This window comes from Mirounga angustirostris, unplaced genomic scaffold (assembly GCF_029215605.1).
Source record: "Mirounga angustirostris isolate CCGP_5_RB_7025 unplaced genomic scaffold, mMirAng1.0.hap1 SCAF_8, whole genome shotgun sequence".
Classification (NCBI taxonomy): domain Eukaryota; kingdom Metazoa; phylum Chordata; class Mammalia; order Carnivora; family Phocidae; genus Mirounga; species Mirounga angustirostris.
In genome coordinates, this window is record NW_026991716.1 from 63,271,035 (window position 1) to 63,291,470 (window position 20,436).

A 20,436-nucleotide genomic window follows, 5' to 3' on the forward strand; every position below is an offset into this window, starting at 1 on the left:
GACCTGAGCCGAAGGCAGTCGCCCAACCGACTGAGCCACCCAGGCGCCCTCAAATAAATAAAATCTTAAAAAAAAAAATGAATGTCGGTTTAAGTATATCAAGTGCTGCTCTAATTGCAATAGTAAATGCAGTTTTGCCAACCTTCTGTTTCAAATTTTTTTATGTATGTACTGGGTCATGTTGTAAAAGGGACTGATGTTTATGAGTCACTGAGATGGGGGGTATTTGGGGTGGGAGTTCAGTAGGGCAAAGCACAAAGAGACCGGGGAGTCCAACACCTAAAAAAGAACTTAAAGCCGGCGCATTAACTCGTTCAAGGAGCGCTCACACGATAAAGAGAGTGGATTGGTCAAACCGTAAGGGTCCCGCCCACAACGCCTCATCCACCAATGGATGTGCGGCCAGGGCGGGGCGGGGCGGGGCGGGGAAGGGGCGGGACGAGCCTCGCGCGGGCTCCTTAAGTAGCGGCTGCGTGGATGCCCTAGTAGAAGATTTTACGACGGCACCGTGGGGTGGTGCGGAGCCAGACGGGAGCGACGTCGGACGCGCCGGATCTTCCTCACGGAACCATGTCGAAGCAAGAAGGAGGCGCCAACGCCTCCTCATGGGTCGTTGCTTCCCGGCGAAACTCGGCGGTGTCCCGTGCTCCGGAAAGGAGGCCGACGGAGGACCCGAATCGAAGAGGTCAGGAGGCCGGTAGGGGCAGCAGAGGTGGCGGCTGGAGGAACCCCTCCGGCCTCCAGCAACCTGTGGCCGCTGGCCTCCGAGAACCGCCGCTTTGCTTTGGATTGAATAACGTGTGGATCGGCGCTGTGATCGGTGAGTGAAAGAGGATGGGTGTGCTGGTCAGGGTCGGGGCGGAGAGTGGGTGGGGCCAGGGGCGGGGCCTGGGCAAGGGCATCCGCGCCCCACTCTCCTCGCCTCCAATCCGCTGCCACCTAATGAGATTCAGGACTTTACCTGTGATATTCGTAATACCTTCTGATGCCATAATTAGTCACTTAACACACCTTTTGCTATTTCGTGGAGACGATATTTTGGGAGAACAAACTTCGATTTAGGAAATTTTTGTGATGAAAGGTCAGGTCTTTTCACAGCTTACCCCAAATGAACAACAAAGCAGTGCTGAGTACAATCTGTGTCTTTGAGCACCATTTAGAGCCTTTAAAGAAGGTGTAGGATATTTATAGGGTTGTTCAGAGCATTGACCATATCTAGCACTTAGTTTCTTTTATTGAATATAATTTTATCTGCTGAAAAACAGGATCTTTTTCTTAGTACATCTTGAGTCTTACAAATTCATTTTTGGAAAACATTTAGAAACCATAGGAATAGAGATTTGCCCCATTTGTGGCCATTTAAACTGAGGATAAATTCCAACATTTTACCTATTAGGAATGGGAGCTAAAATTTTGTTTACCCTTTTTTAAACCTATTTTGAAAAACGATGACCACGTTTTTTTAGGCAGCTACTAAATAGAACATTAGCAGACTAATTGCTAGACCAGCTAGAGATTCACTGTTCCCTCAAGAAGGCTCAGGCTCAAAGATCTGAAGAGTGATTCTCCATAAGTGAAAGCCACTAGGTTTGCTCTAAAAACCACACTCTCAACACTTAATTCAGCACCTGTGACAGTGCAGGCCCTGTGCTAGAGAGCACCCACTTAATGTTGGTCTGGAACCACTTTTCTTCCTTAGTGTGGTAAAAAATATATATAAAAATTTAAGCATTATTAATTTTAGGTGTGCAGTGTGAGTACAGTACTGTTAACTATAAGAACAATGTTGTGTGACAGATCTCTAGAATGTTTTCATTTTGCATGACTGAAACTACCCGTTAAACAACTCCCCATTTCCCCCTTTCCCCATCCCTGGCAAATAGCATTCTACTTTGTTTCTATGTTTGATTACATTAGACCCTCAAAGAAGGTCATGCCCTATTTGCTTGTTGTGAGTGGCTTATTTCATTTAGCCTAACGTCCTCAAGGTTCATTCATGTTGCAAATGATAGAATTTCCTTTTTAAGGCTGAAATCTTCTCTAGCATATTTATACCATGTGTCTTGGTCCAGTCATCCGTTGGTAGACATTTAGGTTGGTTCCACCTCATGACTATTGTGAATAATGCTGTAATGAACGTGGGAGTATAGATGGCTCTTTGAGATAGTGGTTTTGTTTCCTTTGGATATATATCCATAAACGGAATTGCTAAATCATATGGTAGTTGTATTTTTAGTGTTTTGGGGAACCTCCGTGCCTGCACCAATTTACATACCCACCAAGAGTGCACAAGGCTTCCCTTTTCTTCACATTCTCACCAACACTTATTTCATATATTTTTTTAAGATTATTCATCTAGGGCGCCTGGGTGGCTCAGTTGGTTAAGCGGCTGCCTTCGGCTCAGGTTATGATCCTGGAGTCCCTGGATCGAGTCCCGCATCGGGCTCCCTGCTCGGCAGGGAGCCTGCTTCTGCCTCTGACCCTCCCCCCTCTCATGTGCTCTCGCTCTCTCATTCTCTCTCTCTCAAATAAATAAATAAAATCTTTTAAAAAAAAAAAAGATTATTCATCTATTTGAGAGTGAGAGCAGAGTGAGAGAGTGTGTATGGGGGGGGAGGGGCAGAGGGAGAAGCAGACTCCCCACTGAGTAGGGAGCCAGACAAAGGGGGGCTCGATCCCAGGACCCTGAGATCATGACCTAAGCCTGAAGGCAGGCACTTAACTGACTGAGCCACCCAGGTGCCCCGCCCCTCTTTGTATTTTAGCCATTCTACTAAGTATGAAGCAATACCCAGTTGTGATTTTGATTACAACTTTTAAAAAATTTTTATTTTTAAAAATAGGTCGTGGAGGGTCAAAAATAAAAGACATCCAAATTACAACAAACACGAAAATACAGGTAAGTGGTCTGCGAACTTAAATCCTCAAAGAGCATAGTTCATTTCTAACTCTAATTTCTGTTTAGCTGTTAACATACTGTGGTAATTTAGCGAAGTCGCCAAAGCTCTTCAGACTGCTATTTTCCAGGAATGGTTACATGCTGTGGTCCATTCCAGGTCTAGGTTTTGTGACTCCTGGAGGTAAAAATCTTTATAGAGATAATCTCCACTGACAAATGAGATCTTTGGGGGAATATTCATCATGCGCTTCCCGACTCTCATCCCTCAAACCTTAACCTGCTCCTGTGTTCCCAAGTCTCAGCAGCAACATCATTCACCCAGTACCCAAGCCAGAAGTCTCAGATTACTTCTCCTTCTCCTGCAACCAGTCCGTCACTGAGTCCTTTCTATTTCCTGTATTCTTAAGGAGAATCACATCATTTGGGAGTGTTCTCCCCTAACTGTCCACTCTGCTTCCAGTCTTACCCCCTCTAACCATTCTGTATTATGACCAGGGCAATAGTTCTAAAACACAAATTTTGTTCATAATTTGTTTTCTTTTCCTGCATAAAAATCTTTCATAATATCTCAGGCTCTTAAGAAGTTCAGACTTCTTAGCATGGTCCACTTGATCTGGCTCCTTTTCCTTCACTCCCTCCCCGAACTCCTCTTGAATGTCAGCAGCTGGACTCCTGCCACACTCCCTCTTATTTTAGCTGATAGAACTCCTGTTCATAAGGGAGGTCTAAGACCTCCTGCATCCCCATTCTATGTAGGTCTCTCTTCTCCATATACTCAGCATCCGTTCCAGCCTCATTTAAGAACTTTTACAGAGTTGTCTGTAAACAGTGCAAATGGCAAGCTTTGAATCACCAGCCCAAGACAGCACGTGGTGAGCAGTTTCTAGTTTTTATTGAATCAATGTGGGTATCTGAGATTATGTACATTGAAAGATGTGACTTGTAGATTCTGTCCTCCAAATGTCGTCTCAGCCTTGTTGTAAGTTGCTTCCATTACCATATACATGGTGGAAGTAGAGCATCCCCTCAAGTTAAAAGTTCATGTAAGTAACCTGACAGCGCAATCAGCCATTATTTATATAGCACATAGATTAAGCTCTACAGTTGTGTAAGATTTGCCAAAGTACTGTTTTACAGTTAAGAGGTCAGATTAATGCCTTGATCTTCTAAAACTAGTTGCTGAATTTATTCCCTAGTGGTCACGGTAGTTTTTATTTTTATTTTTTAAATTTTTTTAAGATTTTGAGAAAGTGAGGGAAAGGGTGAGGGAGAGTCTGAGCCGACTCCACACTGAGCACAGAGCCTGGCGTGGGGCTCAATCCCACAACGGTGACATCATGACCTGAGCTGAAACTGAGAGTTGGGACGTTTAACTGACGGAGCCACCCAGGCGCCCCTGTCATGGTAGTTTTTAAATGTAGATTGTCCTGCTCCTTTTCATCCAACCAGGGGCTGAATCTCAGGATAAATTTGTTGGATGTAGAATGCCCTCAAAAATTAGAACTTAAGACACTGAATGATAGCAATACTATATTTACTTTAAATTTTTATAGTGTTTGAAGTTGAGTGATTTTTGGAGGGGGGGCATGGTAAGGGGACTTCAGTCTCACCTATTTTTCCCCTGCATCTAGATAATAAAAGGTCACTCAGAAGAAGCGGAGGTCAGAATCTTTGGCAACAAGGTGATGCAGGCGAAGGCCAAAACAGTGATAGATAATCTTGTTAAAAAACAAGAAAATTACAATTCAAAACTCAGAACTGGTAAGTAATTTTTGCTTACTACAGCAATTTGAAAAATTGCATTCAGTGTTATAAGGCATTATAGTTGATGCTTTTCCTGACAACAGAGCTTCAGATTGCCATCATTAAGTCTTGTCTGTTAGGGATTTTTTTCTTTGAAATCCCAAAATACTGTTTCCTCAAATTAAAAATGCTTAATTTCTGTGATTAAGCCTAGCAGTTTCACTTTTAGCCACAGATAGGTGAAAAAAAAAAAAACTTTTAAGACACTCACTATTAATGATAGAAGGATTAGTCCTGGCCTTCTGATTTTATGGTCTTCTCCCCTGGAATGTGACTGACTTTGAAAACTGTCTAATTATTTGGTATTTAAATAATCTCTGGGGTACCTGGCTTGCTCAGTCAGAGCATGAGATTCTTGATCTTCCCCAGGTCATGAGTTCAAGCCCCAGGCTGGGCATAGTTTACTTTTTAAAAATCTCAGATTTAGGGGCACCTGCGTGGCTCAGTTAAGCATCTGCCTTCGGCTCAGGTCATGATCCCAGGGTCCTGGGATCGAGTTCCGCATCGGGCTCCCTGCTCGGCGGGAAGCCTGCTTCTCCCTCTCCCACTCCCCCTGCTTGTGTTTCCTCTCGCTGTGTCTCTCTCTGTCAGATAAATAAAATCTTTAAAAAATAAAATAAATAAACCTACCCTTTAAAAAAATCTCAGTTTTAATTAAAACAACAAACCCAAAACTCAGACCTGCTTGGACTAGAGAAAAAGCCATTATTGAGGCATTTCCAGAAGCAATGTGGAAGTAAAAGCAGCATGTGGGTTCAGATGGCAGCATTACCTCTTAGTGTTTCTTGGGAAAGGAACTCTAGGAAGCCTTTAAGACTCTTCATCTGTTAACCTGGGGTGACATCTGCCTCACAGGATTATTGTAAAGGTTAACATGTGATTTATTAGCAAACACTAGGCTCATTATTTTCCTTCTCTTCAATAAATGTATTTTCCGTCTCCTAAATCTGGTAACTGACAAACCATGACTAGTATTGTCATAGCATTGTAGTACTAAAACCCACATTTTCTATTTTAAGCATTATTGTCTCTTTTACACACAAAAGAATAAAGTGGTTTGGGGGAAATTTGTACAATTAGGATTTGTTTTGAAACTAATTCTGAAAAAATATTTTAACAGATATTATTGCATTCCAACCTTCTGTTGGAAGAGATGTAAAGACAGATAGTAATGTTACAGAGAATCAACCATTGATTGATTGGGATCAAATTCGAGAAGATGCTTTGAAATGGGGGAAAAAAAAGTGGGAAGGTTAGTGCTATATTCTAACATTTACATGTGGTATTGATGTACCTCTTGAGGTGTCTTTTAACCTCTTGAGTTTTTTATTCTTTAAAATGTTTCTTATTTCTAGTAATGAAATCAATTAGAAAAATGATAGTAAAATATGTGCTGCAGTTAGTCTCTAGGGCAAGATTTGTTTCTATGTTGTCTGCTGTAATCTATGCTATAAGTAGGAAATTAAAATATTATATTTTGTCTTATTTGAGGTAACTCACAGCAGGAGTTTAATAAAATTGAAAGAAAATCGAGCATAAGGGGAAAACGAAGACAATAAACATGCCAACCATAAGTAGTTTAACATTATTGGCTATGGTTGAGCAAAAATTGATCCTGGAGTGTCCTGGCTGATAGGGGCAAAATAAAAAGGGAAAACCATTTAATAAGAAAGAAATACGTAGTTGAGAAGAGCGGGGTTTTTTCATTTGCTTTAATTTTAAATGAGAATCTCACCTGGAATTATTGCGGAGTGTAATGTTTCATGTCACATTGACTAATTTTCAGGGTAAATTCAGGTGCTAATTCTGGCTATCAAAGTGAGGCAGCAATACATTTATTAAAACAGTGATAGATATTAACAATGATTAATTCAGTGGTCATTCTATCTGCATGTTGTTACCAGTGCCACCTTGACAGTACATGTAGTGGGGAGATTTGGAATGGGGGGCCAGAAAAAGGATTTAAGTTTGGAGGAAGTATGCTAGGCATGTAAGAAAACAAAGTGGAATAAGGAATATTCTATTCCTAAACAGAAATGGGATGGACCTTCAAAGAAAAGAAAAAATCAGTCTACCGTGTTTGAGAGATTCATCAGTTGGGATGATTGTAAAGCATACTTTTCTTTTATATTAAACTTAAATTATTAAGGGTCTCTTTCTTGGGTAAAAAATGTACTCAAAAGGCAAACCAAAACAGGAGATCTCTTAGAGACTAGCATAAGCCTGACTGGCAAAGAACAACTATCTAAAATTGTAAGGTGAATTTAATAAATACTTTAGTTTGATTTCTGTTACTTTGAATAAGTTTCAATGAAATGTAAATTCTGATAATTTATCAAAGTTTTAATTTTCATCTTTGTCCCAGATTTACCACCAATTAAGAAAAACCTTTACGTGGAGTCAGAGGCAACAAGTTCAATGTCACAAGTGCAAGTAGACATTTGGAGGTGGGTATTTTATTTAAGTATTTGTATAGTTGTTACTCATTAGGGAAACATTCAAAGTGATTGCATTTGAAGACTACACCTCTGGTATTCACATGAACTTGGTTGCATCCTACATGATATTTTAGAGCATTGCTATCCAATAGGCCTTTCTGCAAAGATGGAAAAAGGGCAATATTTGTGTCTAATAGAGTAGTCACTATCTATATATAGCTATTGAATACTCAAAATATGGCTAGTATAATTGAGGAACTAAGTTTCCCATTTAAAATTTTAAAAAATAAAATAAAATTTTAAGACTCATGTGGTTAGTGCCTACTGTATTGGACAGCACTTTTAGAATTCTACAACTGTTGAAAATCATAAGTTGATTTGATGCATTTCTTATTCTTCAGTGCTTACTATCTGGAATTAAAGGTCCTAACAGCAACATTTTTTTTTCTATTGAAGTCAGTTATAAAACTAAGTATGGTAAAAAAAAAAAAAAAAAAAAGTATGGTATAGCAGAAAGAACAGTTATGCCAGGGTTGGGGTAGGGCTCAGATTTTGGATAAGCAACTAATGATCACCTGTCATATGAGAATAATTCCCATTTGGCAGGATTGTTGAGGATAAGTTAAGAAAATATGTGTGGAACATTGTAGGGCTTTGTGTCAGCCAAGTCTGATTTGAATCATGAAATGTGTGATTTTCAGGCTCCGTTCTTTACATTTCCATGAAATTTCATTGGCCCATTCATACAATGTAACTTTTTCCCTTTCTGATAACTATTCTGATAAAAAAAAAAGATGGGCTCACTTCTATTTCTTTGTTATTACATTTTACTGTAGATTTACAGTTACAGTTGTAGTTGGATTTCTTGATATGATGAATTAATGCTGGCAAAAATTTCTGGCTTAGGGAATAAAGTGACCAAAGCCGCTAAGATTTGTTCTATTTTTCCTTAAAGGAAAGAAAATTATAATATAATGTGTGATGACTTGAAAGAAGGGGAGAAGCGTCGTATACCCAATCCTACTTGTAAATTTGAGGATGCTTTTCAGTGTTATCCTGAGGTTATGGAAAACATTAAAAAGGCAGGCTTTCAAAAGCCAACACCAATCCAGGTATGCTTGTTTGCTTTCTTGCTTTTTTTTTTTTTCTTTAATTCCAATATTTTACTGACAGTTTTTCTCCCCAAACAGTATCTGATTTTTTTAAAAGATTTTATTGAGAGAGTACAAGTGTGGGGGTTTGGGGGTGGGGAGGGCAGAGGGAGAAGCGGGAAGCCCACCATGGGGCTGCATCCCAGGACCCCAGGATCATGACCCGAGCCCAAGTCAGACCCTTCACTGAGCCATGCAGGCGCCACAAGATCTGATTATTAGAAGTTAAATCACCAGGGAGGAACTCTCCCTTGTGAGCACTCCCCTAGAGCCCCCCCCCCCCCCTCCCGTTCCACCAGTGCCTAGCACTCAAAATGTGTTTGTTGAAAGAAGTTTGGGCTTAGGAGAGGAGGGGGCGTTTGACTAAAAGATGCAGCTTTTAATTTTAATGTTAATCTTTTCTTTTTTTAGTCGCAGTCATGGCCGATAGTTTTACAAGGTGTAGATCTTATAGGAGTAGCCCAAACTGGAACCGGGAAAACACTGTCGTACTTAATGCCCGGATTTATACACTTGGATTCACAGCCTGTGTAAGAATTTCTACAGCTGGGTTCTCTTTATAGGGGGTTAATAGATATGGATACCAAAAATGCAAATTTCTTTTTTTTTGGGTCTGTTGCATTGGTCAAAAAATAATGCCAAGCCTCAGGGAAATGCACTTGTACCATGCTGGTGAGAGTATAAATTGTCAAAGCATTTTTAGGAAGCAATAGGTAGTCTTTTTTAAAGATTTTATTTATTTGACAGAGAGAGACACAGTGAGAGAGAACACAAGCAGGGGGAGTGGCAGAGGGAGAAGCAGGCTTCCCGTGGAGCAGGGAGCCCGATGTGGGGCTCGATCCCAGGACCCTGGGACCATGACCTGAGCCAAAGGCTAAGCCGACAGCCCCCCAAGCACCCCACAATAGATAGCCTTAATAGTGAATACTAGAAATGTTTGAATTATCACGTCCATTACAATTGTGTGAGAGAATGTTGGCCGTGTTAAATGAAAAGGCTGGTATCGGCCCTTGGGATTTTTTTGTGTGCAACGCTCTTCAGTATTTTTCTGTGTTTTGTGGTGAATGCGTGTGACTTTTCACATTCATTCCTACAAATTCTGAAAGCACTGAATGAATATACTATGTATCTGAGTCAGGTACTTTAATATTTTCTCTCTAAAGAATTAGAGGAAAAAGGAGTGGACCTGGCATGTTAGTCCTCACACCTACACGCGAGTTAGCACTTCAAGTGGAAGCTGAATGTTCCAAGTATTCATATAAAGTCCTCAAAAGGTAAGTCATTTCTTTGTCCATTCTTGCAGCAGCTATTTAATAAGTCAGTTTTATACATTCTCCCCATTATTTTTCACATACGTAGGGAATCTGAATGGCTTAGCATGGGTCAGGCATTACTCCAGTCCAAATCAATGGTAGCCAGGGCAGTGAGGTCAAGTAACAGTGATGCAAATATGGCTCTTTATAGGACACATCACTGTGGGTTGACAGGTGTGGATAGTTCTTAGAATGGAGCAAATACTACCCAGAAGGTATCTGATACTTTCTTACATACTTTGTACTCTTATTATTTTATACCCAAAATACTTTGGTTGGTTGGGATTTTGCGTTGTGATGGGACATTTCCTTGCCTGAACATGAACCTCTTTTTTTTTAAGTGTGTGTATATATGGCGGTGGAGATAGAAATGGACAAATACAAGATCTGAAGAAAGGAGTAGATATTATTATTGCAACTCCTGGAAGACTGAATGATCTACAAATGAATAACTTTGTTAACCTCAGAAATGTAACCTACTTGGTAATCATGGAATAAGGGTTTGGGATACTAGGAGGAAGAACTGAACTCTTACTAAGTTCTTTTTTATTTTTAAGTAATCTCTGCACCCAACGTGGGTTTTCAAACTTACAACCCTGAGATCAAGTGTCACATGCTCTGACTGAGCCCAGCTGGGCACTCCAGAACTGAATTCTTATTAAAATAGTCCTTTAGAATGGTTGTCCATTTTATAATGTTTTCAAATCCTAGGGATATTTTGCATTCCCTCTAGTATGTTAAAATAAGGATTTTAAGAATTCTATTTTAATGTTTTTTATAAATGTTGGAGAATATAGAGAAGTATAAAAGATTAAAATCCATGTGGTTTGTTTTTGTTTTTTTTTTTTTTTACTTAAAGATTTATTTACTTTAGAGAGCACATGCAAGCAGGGGGAGGGGAGGGGCCAAGGGAGACGATCTCAAGAAGACTCCCACACTGAGCCTAGAGCCTATCATGGGGCTCAGTCCCACAGCTCCAAGATCATGAGCTGAGCCAAAATCAAGAGTCAGATGCTCACACAACTGAGCCACCCAGGCACCCCTCCACGTGGATATTTTAGACACTTAGTTTTTCATTAGATCAATCTAGAAACTGTTAGCCAACTTAAAAAATCAAGTCACTCTGTTACAACTCTAGATCACTTTGTCCTGAAGAAACGAAAATAGTGGCTTAAATAGGGGAAATGAGAAAAAAGTTACCTTACCATAGTATTAGGTTCATAAAGAGCGTACTTCCCATATCTAATGTAGCCACTATCATTTCTGATGCAGGTTTTAGATGAAGCCGACAAGATGCTAGATATGGGATTTGAACCCCAGATAATGAAGATTTTATTAGATGTGCGCCCAGACAGGCAGACTATTATGACAAGGTAGGTGTATGCCTAACTGCTAGTTTGTAAAATAGAAATCAGTGGATTGGACTCCACCTTTTTTTTTTATTTCCCCAGAGGATTTTAGAGCATTACCTGAAGGTATCTTGAGATCCTCAGGTGAAAGACATGTCATCACTTAGTATAGCAACTCGGTGTAATTGTAACTGATTATTGGGTTTCCTAAGTTACAGATAGAGATTTTTTATTTTGTAACAGATTTTTTAAAAAAGATTTATTTGCCAGAGAGAGAGTGAGCAAGAGAGTACAAGCAGGGGGAGCTGCAGAGGGAGAGGGAGAAGCAGGCTCCAGCTGAGCAGGGAGCCCGATGCGGGGCTCAAACCCAAGACCTTGGGATCATGCCCTGAGCTGAAGGCTTAACCGCTTAACTGACTGAGCCACCCAGGCACCCCACAGAGATTTCTATACAAACTTAAGGGGGACCTCTCCCTCGAGGGGAGATTGTGTTTGTGTTTCGTAGTGGTGGCCTCACATTTGAATGATCACCTGCCCTTAGAGATAAACCTTTGATGACTGAGTACCTTTTTGCCCAAGATAAAACTGAGAAACAATGATTGTTATTTAAATGCAGAGTGATCTATAGACTATTATCTCCTGGGCTTATATATCCTACATGTCATTAATATAAAAAAGAGTAGTATATAATTGGGGAAATAACATTAAATTTCCTCATTTGTTTTCTTTTTAATACCACCCTCATTTGTTTTTTTACTAATCTTTCCATTATTGTAATTACTGTGAAAGTGTAAAGGTAGGTGATTACTTTCATAATATATATGGATGAAGAAACACTTTCATCAGTACACTTAATATGCCTTTATTTCGCATAAGCATTTGATTTTTTGCCTGCTGACAATGCTGACCAAAAATACTAGGGATTTTTTTGGTTTTTCTTTTATGAAGGCCAAGAAAAAACTAACCCTTGAATTCATTTTAGATTAGAATTTAGGTTAGAATTTAAGGTATAGATCTCCTTCACCTTTGGTTTATAAACCTGTTTTGTTTTTATTGTTGTATTTTTAAAGATTTTATTTATTTATGGGTGCCTGGGTGGCTCAGTTGGTTAAGCAACTGCTTCGGCTCAGGTCATGAACCTGGAGTCCCTGGATCGAGTCCCGCATCGGGCTCCCTGCTCAGCAGGGAGTCTGCTTCTCCCTCTGACCCTCCCCCCTCTCATGTGCTCTCTCTCATTCTCTCTCTCTCAAATAAATAAATAAAATCTTAAAAAAAAAAATTTTTTTTTTAATTTAAAAAGGTTTTATTTATTTATTTGACAGAGAGAGACACAGAGAGAGAGGGAACACAAGCAGGGGGAGTGGGAGAGGGAGAAGCAGGCTTCCCTGCAGAGCAGGGAGCCCGATGCGGGGCTCGATCCCAGGACCCCGGGATCACAACCTGAGTCTAAGGCAGACGCTTAATGACTGAGCCACCCAGGCACCCCTAAACCTGTTTGTTAAACTTAAAGGTTTCATGTAGTAGCTTTGCTATAGTTGAGCAGTTCTTTATGAAGTACACATTTTCTGTAAAGTCTCCCTTATTTAAAAGTACTCAATTTGTCTTTCATGGGTAGTCCGATTCATAGCATTCTTAGGGAAACTTAGTAATATTTGATTTATAATAAAATTTTAACTTTTATATCATGTTTATTTCCAGTGCAACATGGCCATATGCTGTCCGTCGACTTGCACAGACTTACTTGAAAGAGCCAATGATTGTATATGTTGGTACTTTGGATCTAGTGGTAAGCTTGTTTTTTATTACTATTATAAAAAATATTCATGAAAGTTTTAATTACTTTGTTTTGGCATAGCTACTCTGCCCCCTCCTTAATTAATTAGAGAAGACCCTAGATACATATGATTTTATTCATAAATACTTCAGTATACATTAAGACTAACTTTAACATAATTACTGTACTGTTATCTCACATCTAAAATTTTAATAATCCCTTAATACCATCAAATATCATTCCTTATTCCTATTTTCCTGATATCTCATTTTATTTAATCCTGTTAAAATCAGGTTCTTTCGGGTGCCTGGGTGGCTCAGTTGTTGGGGCATCTGCCTTCAGCTCAGGTCATGATCCCGGGGTCCTGGGATCGAGCCGAGCCCCGCATCGGGCTCCCTGCTCAGCGGGAAGCCTGCTCCTCCCTCTCCCACTCCCCCTGCTTGTGTTCCCTCTCTTGCTGTGTTTCTTTCAAATAAATAAAATCTTAAAAAAAAAATCAGGTTCTAAAAGGGCAACATAGGTGCATGTATGTAATTTTGGTGAAGTCATGATGGATCATTGGGTCCAGATGTCAGTAATTATACAACTTATGAAGGTCTCTCTTATATATCTCCTCCATTACAAAGTTATCTGGCCTTTCACTTAATTGAAATCAACCTTTCAATTAATCATTATTGAAAAAAATGACCTTTTACTTAATCACCAGTAATAGTGATAGGTCATTGCCTAAGTTCATTTCATTAAATTTCATGAAAAGTGAGGATAGATGTCATTCTTTACTTTCATTGAATGCTATTAAAACCTTTTATCTCTGGGTTAAAAAGTTGTATCAGTGATATTATGAAATTTTTTTTATATAGATTTTTTTTTAGAGAGAATCTTTTTCTTTTTCTTTTTTAAAGATTTTATTTATTTGAGAGAGAGAGAATGAGAGACAGAGAGCACGAGAGGGAAGAGGGCAGAGGGAGAAGCAGACCCCCCGCTGAGCAGGGAGCCCGATGCGGGACTCTATTCCGGGACTCCAGGATCATGACCTGAGCCGAAGGCAGTCGCTTAACCAACTGAGCCACCCAGACGCCCTCTTTTTTTTTTTATTTTTAAGGATTTTACTTATTTATTTGAGAGAGAGAATGACAGACGGAGAGCACGGGAGGGAAGAGAGTCAGAGGGAGAAGCAGACCCTCTGCTGAGCAGGGAGCCCGATATGGGACTCGGTCCCGGGACTCCAGGATCATAACCCGAGCCGAAGGCAGTCGCTCAACCAACTGAGCCACCCAGGCGCCCGATATTATGAAAATTTGCATTAAGTTGTCAAAATCATAAATGGGAACTCTTGTGTCCTAAGCTAATCATCTTCCTTTATTGAAAGGACTGTACCCAAATTCATGATGAAATTTTGGCCTTACTTCAGTTTTCTTTTCCAACAATAGTAACCAATTACTTTTTTTTTTTTTTAAAGATTTATTTATTTATTTGAGAGAGCAAGAATGAGAGAGAGTGCATGAGAGGGGGGAGGGTCAGAGGGAGAAGCAGGCTCCTCGCCGAGCAGGGAGCCCGATGCGGGACTCGATCCCAGGACTCCAGGATCATGACCTGAGCCGAAGGCAGTCGCTTAACCAACTGAGCCACCCAGGCGCCCCAGTAACCAATTACTTTTAACACACTGCCAAGCATTCGTTTCCAACTCAGCTTCGGTGAATGAGCAAGAAGTGAAAGGCTGAGCTACAAATCTTTGAGTAGAGGTCATTTTGCAAGGACCTGCCTCTTTCTTGTTAGCAGTTTGTTAAAACTTAACCAGGGATAGGAATAGATGTATTCTGAGCCAGTGTATAGGGTTTGCCTCTCAATTTTGATGTACTGTGATCTTTATTCCTTTAGGCAGTAAGTACCGTGAAACAAAACATAATTGTCACCACCGAAGAAGAGAAACGCTCTCATATCCAAACTTTTCTAGAAAGCATGTCTCCCAAAGACAAAGTCATAGTGTTTGTCAGCAGAAAAGCTGTGTAGGTATTTTTTTCTTTTACATCCTTAAATCATCAAATTGATTTGTTTAGCATTTGCTCTATTTGCATACTAATTTCAAAAGGGGTATGTATGTCTTATAGTATGTTAATTCGGTCTTTTGCTAATAGAAGTAAAACTAGTGGATTGATAGTGATATTAGAAGAAGCACTTCAGATCACTGACTTCATCTTTTGCTTCAGTGCTGACCACCTATCAAGCGACCTGATTCTGCGACATGTATCAGTGGAATCCCTTCACGGTAATAGGGAGCAGAGTGACCGAGAGAGGGCATTAGAAAACTTTAAAACAGGTACATTTATACAGGTAGTATTGGTTGCTGTTAAAGGGTACAAGGCCTGGGCATGGCTGAGTGACAACACCTTTTCATGGAGCCTATTTGTAAGATCTGTCCTCAGCTTGCAGATCCCAAAACTATGCTTGTTAGAACTCTGAATATTAATCAGATCTCCAGAACTATCCAAACTCAAAGAGCAAATATTTAGACCTGGATATCAAGGCAATTTGCAATGGGGTTATTTTCTTTAATTTACCTGAGAGGCATAGATCTTTGTGACATGGTTCAGCTGATTCAGGGATGGGTTGCTGAGCCAGGGTATATATTGTGTTGTAACCCACCAGCAGTTTAAAGGCTAGAAATGCCCCTTTCTCATTTTCACTCTCTGAAGTGTTTTAATACTAAAAGTAATAATGGCTCACCTAGATAGTGGGGGGAAATTATACTTTTCTGCTATGTCTTGGGTTGGTTTATGCCAGAATATATTCTTTTGGTTTTATTCTTTAGGTAAAGTAAGAATATTGATTGCCACCGACTTAGCATCTCGGGGTCTTGACGTCCTTGATATCACACACGTCTATAATTATGATTTCCCCCGGAACATCGAAGAATACGTGCACAGAGTAGGGCGCACTGGAAGAGCAGGGTAAGTCAGCATAGTCTACCTCTGAAAGAAGCCAACTATCATTACTCCCTTCACAGACTGTTCTTAGCTAGAAAACGTTTTTTTTTTCCTATTGCCCATGAATTGTCTGTGCCACCCGCTTTGCTCCTTTATCCCTGTCTTAATTGGCCTGTTGCAGATTCAGCCAGACCCCTCTGATTGGCTGCAGCTGTTTCTTACTCCGCTCTGCTTTCTCTCTGCAGAGTCACACGGAGCTATACCCAGTGGTTCCTCTATTGTCCCCGCGTAAGAGGGCCTTTCTCCTCATTGAGAGCACTACTATCAAATCCCCTGCAAAACGCTGTTTAAACAGCTCCAGATTATTGAGATTCTAAATAGCTGTTTGAGTGATGCTAACTTCTAATACATATTTGGGCTTAAAAGTTGAGGTTTGGCTATTTTTAGTGTTTTGCTAATGAATCATGAGTATAAATCAAAAATCAAATTAACATATGAATTCGTTCCCCCCACCCCACCCTTTTGTAGGAGAACTGGGATATCTATTACTCTTCTCACTAGAAATGACTGGAGGGTTGCTGGAGAGTTAATTAATATTCTGGAAAGAGCGCGACAGGTGATTATACAACTCAGAACTCTACCTTGTATCACTTTTCTAAAGTTCAAATAATTTCATTGACTCCAAGTACCGGGGCTTACTGTGTGTCAGGGAAAACAGATGTTAAGCATGTTATGAGGGCCATAGCGTGGCAAAGACAAGGAGCTGTAATACAGAATTGGGGAACCCAATCTAATGGGGGTAAGCATCAGTGGAAATAGTACTGTGGAAGAAGCCGGTGGAGTGGAGGTTGGGAGAATTGTACAAGAACGGGATGCACGTTCCAGCTGGGGAACACATTCAGGCCCTGGGGACAGAATGCTGCAGAACGTGGCACCAGTTAAGGCATGTGCAGAGCACTGGGAAGCAACTGAAGGGCCATACATATGCGCAGGGAGTGGTAGCATCAGGGGAGTTTAAGATCAGTCTGGTTTTCGAGCTTGGAAGATTTCAGAGTTTAACACGCAAGGAGATACACTTCATTGTTGGAAAGATGTCATGGAATTGGGAAGGTTCTGTGACTGAGATTTGGAGGTATTTTAGCATATTATAGAAAAGCTGTTACTCTGAAAGAAAAATCTCATTCCTAATAACACATTTAATGTTTCAGAGTATCCCAGAGGATCTTGTGGCAATGGCCAAGAGGTACGAGGTGAATAAACTGAAAAAAGAAATGGAGAAAAAATTGGGGAAACCCCAAGGAAAACCCCAGAAGTTTTATTATTAATGCCCTTGTTGAAAAGTGGTACCAGCCTCCTGAGAGGAGGTAAATAACACTTTCAAATTTTGGACTTTCGGGGCGCCTGGGTGGCTCAATTGGTTGGGTGACTGCCTTCGGCTCAGGTCATGATCCTGGAGTCCCAGGATCAAGTCCCGCATCGGGCTCCCCGCTCAGCGGGGAGTCTGCTTCTGCCTCTGAACCTCTCTCCTCTCGTGTTCTCTCTCTCTCATTCTTTCTCTCAGATAAATAAAATCTTAAAAAAAAAAATTCAAATTTTGGACTTTCCAATGCCTGTTTTCCTTAACTACACTGTTAGTGTTTATTGCAATCGGTATTCTCTAAGAGTCATTAACATAATTTATTCAGGGTAATTCTTTACCTGTTACCTAAGTTCCAGTTAATATCTTTTTTTAATTTTAATTTTTAATTTTTAATTTTTTAAAAAAAGATTTTATTTATTTGAGAGAGAGAGTGAGAGAGAAGGAGCATGGGGAGGGGCAGAAGCAAACTCCCCGCTGAGCAGGGAGCCCGACATGGGGCTCGATCCCGGACTCGGGATCGTGACCTGAGCTGAAGGCAGACGCTTAACTGACTGAGCCACCCAGGTGCCCCTAATATCTTTTTTTAAAAGATTTTATTTATCCATTTGTCAGGGACAGAAAGAGCAAGCAGGTGGGGAGGGGCAGAGGGAAAGGGAGAAGCAGACTTCCCGCTGAGCAGGGAGCCCAATGCGGGGCTTGATCCCAGGACCCTGGGATCATGACCTGAGCCGAAGGCAGCCGCTTAACGACTGAGCCACCCAGGCGCCCCCAGTTAATATCTTCTTTAGAGTTAGACGTATTCAAGAGTTGAGAAAATAAAAAGTTGTACAGAAATCTCATTAAGCATGTGATGGAGTTGGTAGAGGTGTTAAGTTGGTAGAACCTCTGCGCAATTTGGTAATGTATCAATTATAAATACATAATTCCTTTTCAGCAATTATTTTAGGGATGTATTCTATAAATACGTATTCTGCATATGTAAAGATTTACTATAGCAATATTTGTAGTAGGAAAATACTATAACCTAAATGTCCAGTAGGGGACCATATAAATAAATTCTGGAGGAGTTTTTTTTTTTAACACTTCCATACATCACCCAGTGCTGCTCACACAAGTGTCCTCCTTAATCCCCATCACCTATTTCCCCATCCCCCCATCCACCTCCCCTCAGGTAACTATCAGTTTGTTCTCTATAGAGTCTATTTCTTGGTTTCTCTCTCCCCCCCCCCTTTGTTTTTGTTTCTTAAATTCCACGAGTGAAGTCATACAATATTTGTCTTTCTCTGACTTAATTTCACTTAGTGTAATACTCTAGCTTGGAGGATATATTTTTGCAAGTCATATCTGATAAGGGGCGAGTACCTATAATACAGAGAACTCCTAAAACAATAAAAATAATCTGATTAAAAAATGGGCAAAGGACTTGGATATACATTTCTCCAAAAGATATACAAATGGCCAACAAAGATGCTCAGCCTCACTAGTAATCACTGGGGAAATGCAAATCAAAACTGCAATGAGGGGGCGCCTGGGTGGCTCAGTTGTAAAGTGTCTGCCTTCGGCTCAGGTCATGGTCCCAGGGTCCTGGGATTGAGCCCCGCATCGGGCTCTCTGCTCAATGGGAAGCCTGCTTCTCCCTCTCCCAATCCCCCTGCTTGTGTTCCCTCTCTCTCTCTCGCTGTGTCTCTGTCAAGTAAATCTTTAAAAAAAAAACAACTGCAGGGGCGCCTGGGTGGCTCAGTCGTTAAGCCTCTGCCTTCGGCTCAGGTCATGGTCCCAGGGTCCTGGGATCGAGCCCCACATCGGGCTCCCTGCTCGGCGGGAAGCCTGCTTCTCCCTCCCTCACTCCTGCTTGTGTTCCTTCTCTCGCTATGTCTCTGTCAAATAAATAAATCTTTAAAAAAAAAAAAAACTGCAATGAGATTGCCTCACACACATTAGGATGGCTCCTATAGAATAGCTACTATGAAACAATGGGTTTTGGCAAGGATATGGAGAAATTGGAACCCTTCTGCTCTGTTGGTGGGAATGTAGGGTGCATCTACGATGCAAAATATAGCAGTTGCTCAAAAAATTAAATATAATCCAGCCACTCCACATCTGAGTATAAATCCAAAAGAACTAAAAGCAGGGTCCTTAAGAGATATTCGTATATCCATGGTCGTGGCAGCTTTATTCATAATAGCCAACAAGTGAAGGCACACCAGGCATGAATGAATGGATAAACAGATGGGCCTATCAAGGGGAATTCTGACCCAAGGTACAACATGGGTGAACCTTAAGGCCACTATACTGAGTAAAATAAGCCCGTCAAGGACAAATACTGTGTAATTCCACTTACCTGAGGTACCTAGAGTAATCAATTCACAGAAGTAGAATGGTGGTTTTTAGGAGCCAGTGAAAGGGGGAATATGGGGAGATATTTAATGGGTATAGATTTTCAGTTTTGGAAGATGAAAAACTTCTGGAGGTTGGTTGTGGAACAATGAATATACTGGACCCAAACTATATTTAAATGGTCAGGATGGCAATTTTTTTTATTAATCACCATACATTACATCATTAGTTTTTGAAGGATGGCAAATTTTATGTGAATTTTATCACAGTTTAAAATTCAAAGGCTTGGGAACAATTTACATTTTTTTCTTTTTCAGATCTCAAGATATATGGAAGTATGGGAAACATGCTGGCACTATGAAGAAATAAGTGATTCTTAAAATAATAGTGTTTAAAAATGTAGAATTCAGGGCGCCTGGGTGGCTCAGTTGGTTAAGCGACTGCCTTCGGCTCAGGTCATGATCCTGGAGTCCCGGGATCGAGTCCCGCATCGGGCTCCCTGCTCAGCAGGGAGTCTGCTTCTCCCTCTGACCCTCCTCCCTCTCATGCTCTCTGTCTCTCATTCTCTCTGTCTCAAATAAATAAATAAAATCTTTAAAAAAAATAAATAAATAAATAAAATAAAAATAAATAAAAAATGTAGAATTCAGTATTTTATACTTTAATAAAATCAAAAGTATTTAAACTTGAGTTAAATTTTTTTTCATGGATATTAAGGAATGTAGCATTTTTTCACTTTTTACTATCCTTATTTAAGAATGTAAATTTTATCTCCTGTAATGTTGTTATATTAAGGTCAGTCTTAAGAGTTGAAAGCCTGTTCAGATGTCATGGCAGTGAAAGATACCGTTAACAAATAAATGTTTTTTTATGATAAAAAGATAAGATGATCACTGTCTTTTTGATTAGCCCTTTAATTTTGTTAATAGTACTTTATTTGGGAGTACTTTTCTTAAGGGATTACGCTTCACCTACTTCTAAATGAAACAATAAAAGGATTTCATTAGACAAATAGGCAACAGCTCTTAAGTTTCAGCCCATAGGCTAAAATAAATCCTAGGAAAATAATTTCATTTTCATGAAAGCTT

General features: G+C 40.2%; 1 protein-coding gene across 7 annotated transcripts; it reads left to right on the top strand.

Moving 5' to 3' along the window:
* The first annotated feature begins 280 nt into the window (after positions 1-280).
* On the top strand, positions 281-20,168 carry DDX43 (DEAD-box helicase 43). Of its 7 annotated transcripts, none has more exons than XM_064597763.1 (17): positions 282-820; positions 2,844-2,899; positions 4,531-4,660; positions 5,823-5,954; positions 7,068-7,149; positions 8,096-8,252; positions 8,703-8,821; positions 9,455-9,565; positions 9,946-10,075; positions 10,877-10,977; positions 12,652-12,739; positions 14,606-14,733; positions 14,863-15,044; positions 15,537-15,675; positions 16,180-16,267; positions 16,860-17,015; positions 19,666-20,167. In XM_064597763.1, the coding sequence occupies exons 1-16, from the start codon at positions 571-573 to the stop codon at positions 16,974-16,976; spliced, it is 2,010 nt and encodes a 669-aa protein (XP_064453833.1). In that variant the 5' UTR covers positions 282-570; the 3' UTR covers positions 16,977-17,015; positions 19,666-20,167. The 7 variants fall into 7 exon arrangements, with proteins under 7 accessions (XP_064453838.1, XP_064453833.1, XP_064453834.1 ...); XM_064597762.1 differs by having other exon boundaries at positions 286-820; positions 9,946-10,087; positions 19,666-20,166; XM_045866029.2 differs by having other exon boundaries at positions 294-820; positions 9,946-10,087; positions 14,935-15,044; positions 19,666-20,163.
* The last annotated feature ends 268 nt before the right edge of the window (positions 20,169-20,436 follow it).

What these genes read in the sequence shown, in the direction of transcription:
- DDX43 (XM_064597762.1), top strand. Translation starts at nt 571, where the DNA reads ATGTCGAAGCAAGAAGGAGGCGCCAACGCCTCCTCATGGGTCGTTGCT. An exon ending in TCATATAAAGTCCTCAAAAG is followed by an intron (nt 9,566 to 9,945) that starts GTAAGTCATTTC and finishes TTTTTTTTTAAG; the next exon opens with TGTGTGTATATATGGCGGTG. An exon ending in TTGGTACTTTGGATCTAGTG is followed by an intron (nt 12,740 to 14,605) that starts GTAAGCTTGTTT and finishes TTATTCCTTTAG; the next exon opens with GCAGTAAGTACCGTGAAACA.